This window comes from Seriola dumerili, unplaced genomic scaffold (assembly GCF_002260705.1).
Source record: "Seriola dumerili isolate Sdu_G_001 unplaced genomic scaffold, Sdu_1.0 BDQW01000442.1, whole genome shotgun sequence".
NCBI classification, from domain to species: Eukaryota; Metazoa; Chordata; class Actinopteri; order Carangiformes; family Carangidae; genus Seriola; species Seriola dumerili.
Genome location: NW_019174697.1, coordinates 1,533,490 through 1,550,737, shown reverse-complemented (window position 1 = coordinate 1,550,737; position 17,248 = coordinate 1,533,490). Strand labels below are relative to the sequence as shown.

General features: G+C 39.1%; 1 protein-coding gene across 1 annotated transcript; it reads right to left on the bottom strand.

Annotated features, from left to right (window-relative positions):
• Positions 1-1,587: 1,587 nt before the first annotated feature.
• On the bottom strand, positions 1,588-16,996 carry LOC111234219 (calcium-binding protein 7-like). The gene is made up of 5 exons (XM_022762185.1): positions 16,888-16,996; positions 2,818-2,961; positions 2,570-2,682; positions 1,920-2,067; positions 1,588-1,818 (listed from the first exon to the last, which is right to left on the bottom strand). Exons 1-5 carry the CDS (start codon positions 16,994-16,996, stop codon positions 1,691-1,693), a joined length of 642 nt encoding a protein of 213 aa, XP_022617906.1. The 3' UTR covers positions 1,588-1,690.
• Between the last annotated feature and the right edge of the window lie 252 nt (positions 16,997-17,248).

Genomic DNA, 17,248 nt, shown 5'->3' with positions numbered 1-17,248 from the left:
GGACTTTATGATTCCCTCCGGTGTCATGCATTCAATTTGGAGTTCATTGCTCACCTCAGTTTAAATCTTAAACCTACAGTTGGGAAAAGAGCTGTTTGATTTACAAAGAAATGCCCAGCTGCTCAGCCAAGAAGGCTCACCCACTGATCTGACATCTTTAGGAATGAACCATGGGAGTTTTCTGCAGAACAGCTGACTGGAGTACACAGCATGTGGCTGAGGGTCACAGCCTGTCTCCACCTCTCCAACCATTCTCTTTTTAGAAGTGCTTTCCAGAGTTGTTCCTGTGCTTGTTCACCAGTTTATTCCAATTGTTGGGTTCTTTGTACTTCTCCTAGTCATAGTGGAATATGTGGGCAATGGATTTTTCTTTTTTTCATGTCTTGCTTTTAAACACATGTTGAGCTGGAAATTGTTGGATAATAACTTTATGCTTTGTAGAAAATGAAATTATTTATGTTTGTAGCATCTTTCTCAACTAACCTATGAGTGCACCTGACAGATTTGTATGATTTCATGACACCTGCTGTGTGTTTCTCCTAAAACTCTATATAACTCTACAATATTATGTCTATGAGTCTATACACATGCCAGTGGCTCTGTGATTCTGTGCTCTGGCATAGCAGTGCTTTGCTAGCATGCTAATAGCATGGCAACATGTTTACACTGTCAATGCTGACATGCTCATGTTTAGCAGGTACAGTGTTTACCATATTCACCACTTTAGACTTGGGCAATTAGTATTGGACAAATGAAAAAATATGACATAGTGATGGTGAAGGATCAACAAAGTTATTCTACTTCATCCTGATGGGAGTATGAATGTATGTACCAAATGTCACTACATTACATCCAATAGTTGTTGTGATATTTCACCTATCTTCATGGCGATGCTATTACTAGCATGGCTAAAAAGTTGTCAATATACTTTCATATTCCATTAACAGATTAGTACCACCTCAGGGAGTTTTTGTAACTCAAGAGTTCATTAAGTGTTTATGAGTGGTCCAATCTTCAGTTTTGAATTACTCCTTTGGAAAGATTTAGAACACAGATGGTGCTGCTTTGGCAAAATCTGTTGAACCGGATGTGAGTTGTACTTCTGGACTGGAAATCCTGGCACACTAAAATAAACAGACACTTAAGAGAGACACAGTATGCAGTGCACAGTCATTTGTCCTTATGCTTTTAGCAAGTGAAACTACGTAGCGACTGTGGATTATGTAGCCCATTGGCGCCTTTGTATTGCTTTATTTCTATCATCGATGCTTTCATTATTGGGTGCATTCCAAATGGAGCTCTCATCAACATCATTGATTGTTTTGATATATTAGACACAGCACAGCTATCACTACAGCACACACTGCACACTGAATTACTGAAGTCTGTTTTTCTATCTAATTTATTAGAAAATAGCAGAAATTTCTGAAACTACTGTTTTAGGGTACTAATCAGCCCTTGAAATGTCTTTCTTTCATTATTTCGGTTTTACCATTGTATGCTGTGGTTAGTGGTTATACAGAACCACTGCATGACATCAATTAATCCATTAGAGAGAGAAGCTGTGATCGCATCGTTGTGGTTGTTGAAAACATTGAACAAAACCAAAAAGCAGTAAAGTATTTGGGTTAACGTTTGCTTTTTCAGTGTCCATCCTTAAATCTCGCTGCAATCAGATGGAAACATGTATTTACTTCATTCCTCTGCGGAGCATTTGATTTGCTGCAATGAGCATAACACTGATGATAAATGCAATGGCGAAGGCACAAATCAGGCTTTTTCGCACACATGTGTGTTTTTCCTGTTGTGTTGGGCTTGCTGTGGAAAAAAATGGAGAACATATTAGCTCATCTGAGTGTCTTAGATTTAAATATCTCTGAATGACAATGTGTGAGATAAAATCTGTTAATGAGACATACTGTCAATGTCCACATGGGACTCTGGACTGTTCAGGTGGCTCTCCTCAGTCATGATGATGTTCTCAATGTCTTTCATAGTGAGGTGGTCACGGAAGGTATCATAAAGCAGTCTCTTAAGCTCATCCACAGTCAGTTTCTGCATATCGCACTGGGAAGGCAGAAAACAACAAGTAAGGTCTAATTAGCAGAGGAAAAACTTCAGTCTCAACGCCCCTCAATGACGCACATAAGCTGCAGGTCAGCAGTAAATATTGGTTATACTAGGTCCCTCCTGGCAATGAATGCTAGTTAGAGAGTGAGAGCATTCAGCATGCATTTTCATTAAAATCAGACAGTGAAATAAATTATTTGATAACGCAACTAAATGCAAGGCAGGGAGTTACTGCGTGTGACGTAATCATTAACATGGTGTAGTCTATCAAAAGTCAGAGAAGCAACTTAAAATAAAATGCATAAGGTGATAAAAATGCTTTACTTCAGTAATTTTGACTTTGCAGTATTAATTGAAACAGATGGCTGTATATCAAAAACAACAGAAAAGCCCTCAGGGACACTTACTCAAAAGAAGAAAGAGACTTGATTAAACACTGGTAAAGGAGAAGGCGTAGACATGATTAGCTTTGATTGATCATACAGATGACAACATATACCTTCCAAAACACTGAATCAAAGTCTGCTCCATTGAACTTATCAGGCATTCCTGCAGCAGACAATTTAGGACCAAGCAAGGTGACAAATTCTTCAAAGCCGACCTGACCATCCCCTGATGAAACAGACAAACATACAATCATGTCACTGCATAGCTCGTGTGCTGGATTATATGCAGCAGCCTGTGCACTCGTAAACTTTCTGACCCAGAGTGAGAGAGAGAGAGAGAGAGAGAGAGAGAAAAACGTACCATCCATGTCAAGTCTTTGGATGATGACCTCCAGCTCCACCTCATTGGGCATGTAGCCCAGAGAGCGCATGGCCATCCCCAGCTCCTGCTTTGAGATAAAGCCATTCCCATCTCGGTCAAATACTTTGAAAGCCTCACGGATCTCTGTTGGAAGGAGGAGAGAAATTACTGAGTTAAGAGTGGAGAGGAAGGATAGAAATATAGAGCATCACACGTGTTAGATACAGATTTATCACTTTCACACTGAGCAACAACTGGCACAGCTGAACCTGTTGATTTGAAAAAGGTGTGCATGCACTGTTTATAGTATAAGTCAAAAGTAGTTTGAGGCTTATAAATGTGTTTAGTATTTCAGACAGTTACTCTGGCTCATAGCTCCAAAAGTATAATCCCTTTTTTCGTAGATGTTTATTTTTTGAGAAAAGGGAAATACTGCTGAATGTTTTAATATATTCTGTGTTTGAAGAATGAAAATTGATGGAATAAGAGCAGCTTAAAATTATTTTTCTTGTTGCAAATATTGTAGAAGCACACAGATTCCCATTAAAAAGTCTGAAAAAGTCATTGATGTTTAAGTCTGGTGATATTTTGCATTTTCTAGTTGTCATTAATTCCTTTTTAAAGACCCAAACCAATAATGATTTGATCCCAGTATTATCTGCGTAGCCAAATCTTGATACAATACATGGTAAGGAAGTCTGAAATGGTAACACTTTACTTTAGGTCCCCCTATTTAGCATTTATAAGCAGTATATGAACATTTAATAGATGTTTTAGAACACATACCGCTCTAAGGACATTTTAAGAGTTTATGTAAGTCTCCTATATAGTCTTATTTTATATAATTACAACTTTGTTTCATGATGTCGTCATTCATTAAGTGGCCTCCACTTATGGTTGCCCATAGGAGTTGTAGTTCTGATGCAGTGCTTAAGCACCATGGATAGAGACAAAGACGCTGTAGTTGAATGTTTTAGCACCATGGACAGAGACAGAGAGACTGTAGTTGAGTGTTTCAGCACCATAGATAGAGACAGAGACTGTCGTTGAATGACAGAGGCTGTGTCTGAAATCACTCTCTTGTTCACTCATTCTCAACTCCAAATATAATAATCAGTCAGTAGTTTATGCTGTAATGTACTCTAAAGTGAGACTTAAAATCATCATCCTCACTTTGAACAATCATTCCCACAAGTATGATTTTTGGATCTGCTTAAATGTGATACATTGATTTTTTATCTAGATGCCATGAATGCTACATTTTCAATCTGCTGAGGAGAACTTTGAGGGCATTGTACAATGCATAATTTTTACACTCAAGATTTGGACACTCAAAAAAAATGGCACTGCATAATAAATAGGGAATGATTCCAGGCAATGGATTGAATTCTTTAGCACCATACTAAGACACATGAGTAACTGTAGTTGAATGTTTCAGCACCACAGAGAGAGATAGAGAGACTGGAGTATAATTTTTCAGCACAATGGAGAGAGTCAGAGTTGAATGCTTCAGTACCATGGAGGGAGAATCTATTATACTCAGTCCAGATTGTCCAGAAGTCCAGAAATGTTTGGACAGTTACACAGTTTTTGTTTTTCAGGCTCTGTGCTTCAGCACATTCAATTTGAAATAAAACAACGGACACAATATAACAGTGTCAAGTCTCAGCTTTAATTTGAATAAGTTTACATTAATATTTAAAGACCTGTGTGGGAGATATTGCCATTTTAACACATGATATGATATGACACTTGACTACTAAAGGTTTATTTGGGAGCTGTGTGCCATTTCACTATTTGTTAATGCACAGAAAAAAATCATATGTGGCTCAGAGCTTTTGAGAGTTGAAAGTTGCCGTTTAGATTTGGGTTGAGTTGTCTGTCCAAGAAGTGACCACACAAATGAGGAAAACAAAAATGAGGCCAAATAAAAGCAAAAATCTATCTTAAATCAACAGTTGGATACACTCTTAATAAGGAGGTGCTCACAGAAAAAAAAGCAAATGACCTGCTAAACTGAAGAGTACAAATCTTGTCCCTTTATGACTGCATAGCAAGTCAAGAATGCCCTCTAAGATGTAGGCAAACATGTTTCCTTGTCAATGATCAAGAGAAGACGTCATGACCATAACCTCAGATGGTTCACCACAAGATACAATCCCCTGGTAAGCCTCAAAAACATAAAAACCAGGTTGCAGTTTGCAAATCTGTGCAAAAAGAAGTTGAGGGAAAAAAGTTCTATGGAATGGTAAAGCAAAAATCAATCTACATCAAAATGATGGAAAGAGGAATGTGTGGAAGAAAAAAAGGAGCAGCTCATGACCTAAAGCCACCACCTCATCTGTCAAAAATGGTGTTGGTTATGAATCGGGTGTGTATGGCAGTACATTTATTTCACTGCTTGATGGAAGCAACAGGATGAACACAGAGGTATACAAGAGTATTCTGTGCTCATATTCAGTCAAATGAACCAGAACTCATTGGACAAAATGTTATCATTCAGCAGGACAGTGACCCTAAACATACAGCCAAAGCAACCAAAGAGTTTTTCAGGGGGAAGAGGTAGGATATTCTCAACTGGCAGAGTCAGTCACATGATTTCAGTCCAACTGAGCTGTAATCCACTTGGTTAAGACCTGATTAAAGGCAGAGAAACCCCACAATAAGCAGCAGTTGAAAGTGGCTGCGGCATCACTAGGGAAGACACAAAGCATCTGGCCATATCTGTGGGTGGAAACTTCAGGCAGTCATTGGCTGCAAAGGATTTTCTGAAAAATGTTAAATGATGATTTTGTTTAACTGAATACATACATCTCCAATTACTTTTGATTCCCTACACTTTGGGTACTATCTGGTCTTAAATAGGTTATATCTCCCACATAGTTAATAGTTAATAATAATAAAAAATACAGTATGTACACTCTATAATATCAATACCTACAGTTTTATAAAAATTAGAATGGATTCCTTACATTTAAAATTTACAAATAGATGAATGGATAAAGTGTGGCTTCCTTTTTACATTTAGATTTATTCTATTGTGTTTCAGGTTTATATTCAACACAAAGGAAGGACAGTTTATAAATTATCAAATGATAGTGTACTTGTATGATGTTACTAGGCCTGTTATTTTATAAAATGTTTTTCTGCTGAGATTGGATGGTGCAAATTTCTTGTTTGCTATAGATGTTTACTGATAGGCACCTTCAGATTCAATACATGTCGCCATGGCCATGACACAATTGCTTGTGACAGGCAGCAGTGAGCAGTTTCATGTGTTCATAATTAAAAACAACTTTTAGTGAATAATCCATAAACATTGCCATTTGGCTCCTGTCCTCACCCTGCATCACAGCATTCTGTTTGAAGTGGTAAAAAGAGCAGTTGCATATCAAAGGCAGGTCTTCGGTGGTTCTTTTTGATGTAGATCCTCAAATATACTAGACTCTTCAATGCTTGCTCAGTAGTCATGTGTTATATAAAATGTTAGATAAAATGTATGTTAGATAAAACAAGGCAGGCAACGGATCAGGTATCATTTATACACCACTGTACAAATGATAGAAATAAATACATTAGCAATGCCAGCCTGTTATAATGCAAGCAGAGAGGGAAACGTATTGAGAAGAACAAACTATTTGAACATTGCAATTAACAGAATGAACAGCAACAAAACCGTCCAGTCCTCCCTGTGCTGAAGTCTATGGCTCAGTCATTCTGTGACTTCAACATGAGCAGACTCATCTCTATCTTGTTTTCCTGAAAATTACGGCTAAACTAATGAGCTTGAATGAACTTAACTTGAACTTCATATGCATTGAAAGCATGTGATTATAGCAAGTGCTTCTACGATGGAGAAAACCAATTTGCATACAAGAATGTGATTGGGCAGGCAAAACCTGTAATTTGCATGCAAGCCCGTAAGTGGACACGCACTGACCATCCATCTTGTATACATGGATGACTGAGACACCACAGTTTAAAAGTGATAGCCCACAGTGGCAGTTTATTGCCCTGAAAGAAAATAGAAGAAACTCTTAAGGTGCATAAATTTAGGTCCCTCTGAACAAGCAACACTGTCTGAACCATACCTTGACATATCAGACACAACATATTTGTCTAAATTACAGCAAGCAGCACTGCTTGAGTTTTGTTATCTTCCTTCAGCACCACCCTAGATTCAATGTCACGACCTCTGGTGCCAGTGACAAATAATGAATTCACAGAGCCAGCTGAGAAGTGGCCGGACTACTGATTGTTTCACACCATGAAGAGTGAATATTTAAAAGACGTGGTACAGATGCAACCAAAACAGGAACACGATTAGTATTTAATTCTAATCTCCTCTCTGTTCGTCTGTTTTAAGATTTTACACTTCATATACTAAAAAGTTCATTTCTTTCACTGGAAGTTCACTGGAATGCAGGAGGTAGAGTACAACAAGTACAACAGCCTCAAAATACACCTCTGACACAGACTGCACAAATGCTGATCATTATAAGCCTCACAAATGTATTATTATTATTACTATCATTATCTGACAATACTCTTGCAAGTCGCAATGAGTATTAGTCGATTATTTTAAACACACCATTATGAAGTGGATGATAACAATGCATATTGCATACAAATAAAACAGATGCAATTAGACATAAATACACACATAGGTTCAAAGAGAATACACATACACTGCAGAACTGTAAATAACTAACTGATACCAGTGAGGTTTTAAAGGCTTCTGGGAATGTTTAAGAAACTGAGCTTTTGTTCATCAGTGAGTCCTTGATCAGAGAATCTAAATAACCTTTAAAAGAAAATTTCCCTTGCAGCAGCAAGTAATCATGGTCCGTATGAACAGACTTCATAGTGTTAATCCTGCAGTAGTGGATAGGAGGAAAACAATTTCACAGCATTTGCCGAAGTATTAATTTGTTTAATACTTTTAAGCAAATCATTACTATTGTTCCAAAATAGGTTATTGGTCAAGTCAGTGACCACACTGTGCTGTGAAATATTATTGGTGACTAAAACATTGTGACACACTGGTCATAAAAGATGAGGTAATGGCACTGACCGTAACACTGAGTCAAACAAAATACGTCATCAGTGTTCAGAGTCAAGTCAAGGTTAAAAACACATTCATGGGTGTGTCCATGAAGACAAATAAGAGGTACTAGATGGAACAGAATTCTTTGGTATGAGGGTTAGAAAGGTCATTGACATGAATATCAAAGTATCAGATACAGATCTGAGGATGACAGTGCTTTTTTATTGAATGCTGGTTTATGGATGGTTCAGAAAAATGCGCATTGGGTCGTGAATGTTGCTTCCATTGTCCAAACCAGTGAATGATCTCTTTTCATTTCTGATAATACACAGACATAACACCCTGGCAACAGGTGCTGCATCATCCTGAAAAGGGCTCTGGGGACTGCAGAGGAAAAAATCTCTGTTTTTGCTGCTTTCTACTTTGTTGCACAAGAAGTTCTTTGGTTTTGGTGACGTGTTTGTTAGTTTGGCCACCACTTGGTACCACTCTTTCTACCACACACTTTCTATTTGTGGTGGCGGTGTCGCCTCTATTACAAATGACAGAGAGGTGGGTGGCTTGAATCAAAAAAGGGGAAAGCAAATCATGCAGAATGATATTACACTGAACAGCCTGTGGAGTTTACTGAAAGAAAGGTGATATGACCAATTCATCAAATTTTGCCACGCAAGAACAAAATTAAATATTGACTGACAAATTCATGGCAAGTTAGGCCAACAGCTGCCAACAGAATCATAATGCTGATTGTTTCCTGGAGAGCTAACAGCGTTGTTGATGTTTATCTATTCTTTTATGTGGAGCTTTGTGTTATTTGACCTACTATTCAATTTTTGTCCTTTATTCATCATCTTAGTAAATGAGGTGTTACCTCATCCTCAGCTGTCCCCTGTGAGGAGATATACATTTGGGAGCCTGTATACAATTTGTAATACACTGGAGCTGATTTGTCCCTAACATCAAAGGGCCATTTTTGTTTGCCAACCCTGACATCTGAACCCAGGACTTAAAAGTCCGCTGACCTTCCAAGTGAGCCAAAACAGAACACGAGGACCAACAGATCCCGCTGACCTTTCTGACCGACCCACAGAGTGATTCATGCTGGTTATTGGTACAGCTAAAAAACAACCATGAAAATGGTCCATGACGAAGGCTGGTGCCAAGAAGCCCACTGCTGCAAACTTTCAATGCCACTGGCAGTGGCAGAAAGGCCAGTGAAGCGCTCTCTTCTAAATAACTGGGGAAATCTCATATAATGGCTGCGAGCCAGAAGAAGAGCGCACGACACCAACCTGGCCTTTGGAGAAAGATGACACTGTTGTGCACAGACCACAACAACAGAGGCGATAACAGATTTTCCAAACTGTTTTACTCTGTTTTTGTTTTTGTTTTAAAATGAAGTGGCAAGGTTACAATTAAAGAAGCTACAACATGTGCTTCATGCAAAGAAAAAATTCTCAGCATAAATTAACAGTGAAATGTGTAAGTGTGAGACTTAACTGTTAACTGATATGTGTACTTTACGCTGTGAGCATTGTAGAATCTTATTTATCAGGTCTTAAAATGACTTTTTCAAACACGCCTCTCGTCACATTAATGTGATAAGCTCTGTTTGATGCTACATTTGGTGTCCTTTCCATTAGCTCTCAAGCTGAGAGGGCTTGTTTCAAGCCTGCAGAGTGAGTATCGTGTCGATTGGCCACTTTTTTTTCCCCAAAAAATCATACTTACTGTATAATCACTGTATATATCCTTGAGGAAAGGAAGCACCACTGAGAGCTCCCTGCTGTGCTCGTCCAGTTTACTGCAAAACCACTTTTCACCTTCAGTAACGATCATGACATTGCACAGGGAACAGTAATAGAGCTCTTACAGCAGGAGGTAGATGAAGAGGTCTCTTCACTCCAGGTGGAACTGAAGAGAAGAGAATAGAGTAATACCCTAACAACTGGCAGTCTTCAGTCAGTTACTCACAATAGGTTTTTGTCTCAAAAGAGTCACCATGTTGTTCATCAGATATGAAACACAGTTGTTTCTAATTCAGATCAGTTCTTATACTTTCTTGCAGGAAAACCCTGTCACATTCAGAATGAATATCTTAACTTACATTGGATAAAGGGAGACTCAGGTCCTCCCACACCCTGGACTCGACATGTCAGGATACAAACAGGATATTTTGTGCCTGTTGCAATATTAAATTAGGTATAGCAACCTCAAGTCCGGAAATATTACAAAGGTGTATCACTGATTGACACGAGCTCCCTATAATAAAAAACAAAGTGGGATGCTGCACCTTGAATACAAGAACATCTTTTTTCTTGTCAAAAGGCCACTTATTGAGGTATTTACAGAAAATTGGTTTGAGAATAAAAATATTCAAAGGGAGATAAATCAGACTCTTTTCCTTAAATGAGAGCTCGTCCCTGGTGGTTCCATCAATAATAGTATGATGACACCCATGACATCCCTCTTCTCTTTAATAATAAAAGGTGTAAGAAAATGTGAATCACATTAACCAGCGGCAACAAAAATAAAAACACTGCACACAGCTGAGAGAGCTCCATTAAGGCTCTCTTTACAAAAATAGGTCAAACAAATACTGTCAAAATAATGCAAATTTACAAATAAATAGTCATACTGAGGGCTGCGGAAATAGCACTAAAATTTGCAGCAACTGCAAAGTACACTGAGGCAAAAAAAAAAAACCCAACACCCTGAGATTTCAGGCTCTGCAGAAAACTCAAAATACAGATGTATATGAGCAAAAATCAGTTGTCGGTGACAGTCTGATGAGATTTGTAGGTTTGTAGCCTGCTAGCTTCATAATTAGGTAAAATTACAGCTTCATTTCAGACTCACTTTGAAGCTGCTCTACTCTCCTACATGCTGACAAAGTGCTGTTTAAATACTCTGTTGAATACCTCATGCATACACACCCTGATTGAATCTGCACACATGCACACACACACACACACACACACACTCACAGAGCAATATAACCACAAAAATGCGAAGGTGTCAGTGGTGGAACTAGATGCACTCAGCTGGCACAGTTTACATGTCATTGTCTGTTAATAATAGATGAGTCAAAAATAAGTTGTGATGAACCATGATGTGACAGGGCATGATACTTTATTGAGAGTGAGATTTGAGAGTCTTATAACTCCCTCTCTTGCTCTCTCTCTCACACACACACACACACACACACACACACACACACACACACACACACAGACAGAGAGAGGCTAAAAATCATAAGTCAACCCATCATCACGTCCCACACATTTAAACTTCATCTCTGCCTTTCTTTTGCCGCAGCAGATTTACAGTTATTACATTCACACAAACACACACAGTCACCAGAGACAGCGAAGACGTGCTGCACAAGCCCTGCAGCTAAAACTCCTCCTGTCAAAAAAAAAGAAGGTGAAATACTCCCACTACCTGCAGCTCTTCACGCGCTGAATTGAAATTACGTGACACGATCTTTCTGGGATTAGAGCTTGACTTTCTGAGCCGTTGCTGCTGTTCTGCAGAACTAACTCAAGTGGCGTGTTGCTCATATAGATTTGACTTCATCTGATCTCTTTGTTAGATTAATTGTTTCTTGTGTTTTTTTATTTGATGTTTTGTCCGGTTTCATGTTGTTTTGTCATATTCAGCTGTAACCTTTATATCCTCTAATCAAGCTGTTTTTCTTTTCCAGATATCTGAGGATTTTCCTGATAAAGTGATGATGGAGTTGAAAACAAACAAACAGACTGATTAAACTGATGTTTCTGGCAATGTCAACTGATGCTTTCTGTTGACAGTATGTCCGGTTCCCTTCCAATGTGGTGGAAGCGTGGCTCTGTGGGATTAGGTGAAGCCAGACCCTTCAGATTTTGATATTTGAACCCTTCAATTGACTGTTTTTTGTCATAGGATTAAGATGAATCTTTGTGGGCAACATCACCTGCAGATCTTCTCACCTTTTAACTTGCATAGATTTTATATTTTCATCCAATGACCAAGTTAAGTTTTCATCAATTAACATTTGCTTTGTGTCTAAGTCTTTCCAAATGATGATGTAAATGAATTATGGCTGTTGCCAACGGACAGGCAAGGGCAGAGTAGGGACACAGTCTCATAATTGACATCTTGTAATAATGTTAAACGATGTTGTTTGAAACTCTGAATCTCTCTGGACGACGTCAGCAGTAATGACCAGACATTTGTCTTTGACCGCAGAGGGAGTCGCACTAAACAAACAGCAAAGATAATGGAGCCTCGAGTGTCTCGTCTGTTGATTTTCAACCTTGCTGTTGCTGGTTTGGAAGGATGAACACACATGTGTTCACTATTTGTATTTACTGAAGTCAACTGGAAAAGAGTGACACATTCAATATCTTTTCAGAGTACAGAGAGCATCTCCGACCGTCCTAAATCTGGCCTGACAAAAACTGCTCTGTTTGTGCGCTGCAGATTTACAGTTATAGATCCCTGACAGCTGTAATACAGTCACACACACATGCAGTGCACTCACACTTGTCTATTTACAATATTGCTGCAAAAACCACTCCATTTGTAAGCACAAAAGAGGGCAGCTTTGCATACAAAGTGGAAGACGGTGTACACTCCACTACAATGCCTGATATCTGGGGGATTCTCCTGCTGGCTGCGATCTATAAATACTGTTCACATCCTCTGTCAGGGATTCACCGGGGGAGTGATACAAGCTCACAGAGACCTCCAAGAGTGTAACTGCCAGGAAGTCATGACTGCTCAGCCATAAAACGAGACCCTTATCTATGTCAACATGTGTGCAGTTAAAGTGTCTGCCAGTTTACTTAAGTTATGGGCTGCGCTTCAAATTTGTAACAGCGGTGTTAGCAAGTTAAGATCCTTTTTTTTTTTTTTTAAACTTAATAGATAAATAAATAAAAATAGAATGTATGTTAGTAACATGGATGTTTTCAGTTGTCCCAGTGGTTCATGCATAATAGGCTGAACTTGGCTCTGGATGGCGGTTTTAATATAGTGCTCATTAAACGGGAAGACACTTGGCACAACGTAAGGTTCACATACACGTTTACCAAATCATATTCAGTGAGTGCGACTCTCCCACACAGGCTGAATGCACACATAAATGTTTAATGGATGTGTTGAGGAACACGAATAATAAGATGATTACTGTTATGCCATTGACATCAACAGTCTGAGTGGGTGAAGTAGCATAAGTGCAGGTGTAATTTGTGATGCGTTAACGGGTCTTTTCCTTCCTCGGATACAGAGAGAGAGACGAAGGTTAATAATTGGAAAAGATTGTGTAATTACGACTTAAACATATCAGGTTTTGGATGAGAGATGTATAAAGATCGGATATACATAAGCACATGCAGTGGATGAAGCGGGAGAGCAATTGCTTTTAAAGTAGTAATGGTTTGAATACATATCAGCGTTTATGACATCTGCATGACACAAGGGCACTGAAAAGGGCAGGATGCCTTGCCACTGACCCTGCCCACCTAGGCAACCATCTGCTCAAAAATCATTCCCTGGAAGCAGATCCATTAAGAGCTGTGAGTACTTAATCAGTCTCCCTAAAGCTCACCCAGTATTCACAATGTCTTCTCTATTCAGTGCAGGCGTCTGTAATCCTCATCACTGTTACCCCTGCAAATACCTTGTTCATTGTTCCAGGAAGTTTCTTTTTCACCGTCAACAGAATTTCCTAGACTTGAAATGAATCACAGTCAACATCTTCCACACTGACATCTAATTGGATTTATGGAGTTGTTCTTGTTCCAAAAATAGCAGCTGATCTCCAATTTGGATCATATTGCCAATATAGTTATTACTGCAGAACTAATTGTAATCCAAACAAAATGCTAGATTAAAGATACCAAAATGCCTGGAGGCAGGATTACAAAGACTGTAACAAAGATGATTTATTTGCTAATTATAATCATTCAATTAATTGAAGAATTTAAAAAGAAATCTGTAAAGTGATTTGTGATAATTACATTTATGTGTGAGTATGAGAGAAAATGTTGGCGACTTTGCTCTGCAGTAAAGAGACTGGGAGTTTGTTAAATGCAGTCAAGTGTTGCTAGAAACAGCATCTAGTGGCCATTCGAGAAAATGCAGCTTCATGCTCTTGAGCTTGAGCTTTAACACCGAAACCAAAGTGGTCATTGGTTGGTAAAACATCGAAGGACCTGATGATATTGTTAATGGCCTCAAGAAAGGCTGGAAGTCATTTTACAGCTGGGTAAAGTTTGGAAATTAGGGAAGCTGCATTTCTATGAATAGAAAATAAATTACAGATACACTTCTAACAGCTGCTTGAAGGCTTGTGCCCAGCTGACCATCGTGCCCTCACCTTTAAATTCCATTATATTTACCAATCACAGACCTACTATGACAAAATTTTTAGCTCTTCCCTTAGTCACTGTGTTTGAACTTGCAGACACATTAAGAAGTCGGGGTTGTCAGTAAGAAAATGTATTTTCTTGCTGGTTCACTGGTACGATATACTATTCTCTATGGGTCATCTGCAATTCCTCCTGAAGCTGAAACTAAACGAAACACTTGAATTTCTTTATCCATGGCAGGATTTTTCATGTAGTGTCCGCAGTGTGACAAGCAGTGTCTCTTTGCACAGGATACACGGTCCTTTTGTCCTCGTGCGATGTGTTTGTTTGTGTGCACTCCCAAACTGTAGTCAGGAACAATGTCACCAAGAGAAATTGGACTTCATCACACAGCTTGCTTGTTTTTTTCTTTACTAATATAAATTTTTAAAATTACATTAATTTACTATTGATGGATTTGTGTAATAGTAATGGGTTTATTAAGGGTATAGATGTGAGGTTCACTGAATCAGTTTCGGTAGGAAATTTGGCAGGTTTGGCAGATTATTTTTGTTATGATTTATTATTATCATGGTATATTCTTGTTCTGGGTTTTTATTGGGTTTAGGGTTTTGTTTTTCTTGGCTCCTGATATAATCTACACTCTGCCTGTGCTTTGGGTCTTTAAATCTGAATGCTCAAAAACAACATCCACAATTACTGTTCTTTTTTTCTAGCATTGTTTTTATAGCTATTTTCCAAAGTTTAATATATTGCAGTTCAGTGATGTGTTCAATCTATTTCTCAGATGATTTTACACTTGTCAGATTACACAGGGAGTGTATATACACACCTTGTGAGGAAAAAAACTATTATCATAAATATGATTAGGGAGAGTAATTACATGAGTTGAGCAATCAGGGAACTTCTGCCCTGAAGTAATTAAAGATTTTGTGGATGAAACCACATTCGCAGGTTGATTTTCAAGACCTCTATGGAAAAGGGAGCGATTTCCATCCAGGCACACTGGACTGCAGCACTGTTCACTGACCAACAACATTCATTTAGACAGTCAGTGCTGCAGCTCCCACACTGTGTGTTAAGGTGGAGCAGCAGTAGCGTAAAGGGTCGCTGCCCTGTGGTATGTGGGAGGCTGCTGTTTCCAACCCTCAGTCCGGCTGAAGGATCTATAACCACGAGAAGAATTTGAAACTTGTACACCTCTCTCCGAACACATGTTATCAGTGCTGGTGGAGCTGCTCCGTGACAAAATGAAGAGCACTGTTTACCCTTGGTACTGCTGCGGTTTGAGGCCATGTAAATGTAGCAGTGCATTATGTGCCCGGCGAGTCTTCCCTTGGTAAATACTTTCACGCTTGAATGCTCAGTCACACTATGTTCTGAATATTTAATGCCACTCAATTAGTGAACTACAGTTTGAAAACGACTTCTCCATTACCTGAAAAGCTGTATCATCATTGACTGCGCAACTTCCCCCTGCAACATCCTTGTCATTTTATTATTCTTCTAATTCTTGTTTTTCCATAGCCACCCTTTTGATTAAATTTATGCCGTCATTGCAGATAGTGGATTTTCAATGTCAAATGAGTGGCTCAAAGTGAGGCCAGGCGGCCACTTGTGTGCACAAGCAACCTACAGACAGAACGGGGGGGGAATGGAATTCCCTTCTCATAAAAGATTTTGTGATATCAAATCTGATCTGAGTTATCTCTTTATTGTAGTCTGCCTGGCTATGTTCCAAATCACCGCCAGCTGTGCTCTCTCATTGTAGGGACCATTTGCTAAAACAGAACCTCCATTCTTAACAGCTATGCACCACATTTACAACAGCAAGAGTGATTTTAATGCTCCAGTGAATCTTTTATGTGATCTAAGTACAACGCTGTGTTGTAGATGGTGGATTTTTATTAATTAACAACGATATGCAATACATCAAACAAGCCCAAAAGAGATGAGAGGAAGTAATTCAAGACTAGAAATGAATCAATCTAACATCCTAATGATGGCTTTTTATCTGCCATAGATTTCCCTGAAGAGGTATCCTCCTTCTATTTTTATAAAACTGTCATTCATCACAGCTGTGGCTAAAATGCAAATGACCTATACAGAAAGTGATCTCAGGTGCAAGTAAGTCTCACAGGTGCCATGGATATAATAACCAGGATCTATGGCATTCAGATCACAACTTTATGACAATGTCCCATGTATGGAGAACTTGGGTTATGTATGGACACATAAGGATTATTAGCTGTAATTTATTGCAATTATTGGAGGATGATGTGATTTTTTTTTTTAATTCATACACAAAAACCAAAAACGATTTTTTGTGTGTCTTTGTGCCAAAAATCAGAATGCAGAATCAGTATTGCAAATATGGAGACCAAACTGTGACCATAACGCACATAGTCTGTCCAAAATTTTTGTGGAACACTTGAACTCTCACCACGATGGAGAATATCTGTACTGCTGAAGCCTTTTTTTCCCCCATAAGCAGACCCACAGTCCAGTGCACACAGAGGGCAAGCAGCGCACACCGGCAGGATCTGTCCGGGGTCCTGAACTGGTTCACCAGCTGGACGTTGCGTTCAGATGCAGCAACTCTTACAATCCCCAACTTGAAATCACAATCCATCCAACCAACCAAGAAACCAAGCAACCAAGACTCACCTTCCACCTCATCCTCAGGCAGGTTAACAGGGGTCCGGTAGGAGAGGACATCTGGAATAGTGCAAAGTCCCTTGTACATGAACCTGGTGGTCACAGCACGCACTGGCATTTCTGCGAGGGAAAAGCAACAACTGTGTCGCGATCTTCATATAGCCTGGCTCTCCGGAGTTTTAAGAGAGACCCTTTGCCACTGTCCTTGATATTTTAGAACAGAATCTCAAGCAAAATCACACACTCCGCAAAGTTCAACCCTCGTCGTGTTTTCGATGTTTTCTAGAACACTGAAATATGAATGAAACCACCTCGCACTGCGCTGCGTGTTTGCCCAATAATGCAGCGTGTAAATCGCCTTTGATTTCAA

Bases quoted from the DNA above. Each gene is read 5' to 3' on its own strand.
- LOC111234219 (XM_022762185.1), bottom strand. From the start codon at position 16,996: ATGCCAGTGCGTGCTGTGACCACCAGGTTCATGTACAAGGGACTTTGC. The intron at 2,068-2,569 runs GTATATGTTGTC...CTGCCTTCCCAG, and splicing joins TTGATTCAGTGTTTTGGAAG to TGCGATATGCAGAAACTGAC. The intron at 1,819-1,919 runs GTATGTCTCATT...TTTTTTCCACAG, and splicing joins GTCCCATGTGGACATTGACA to CAAGCCCAACACAACAGGAA.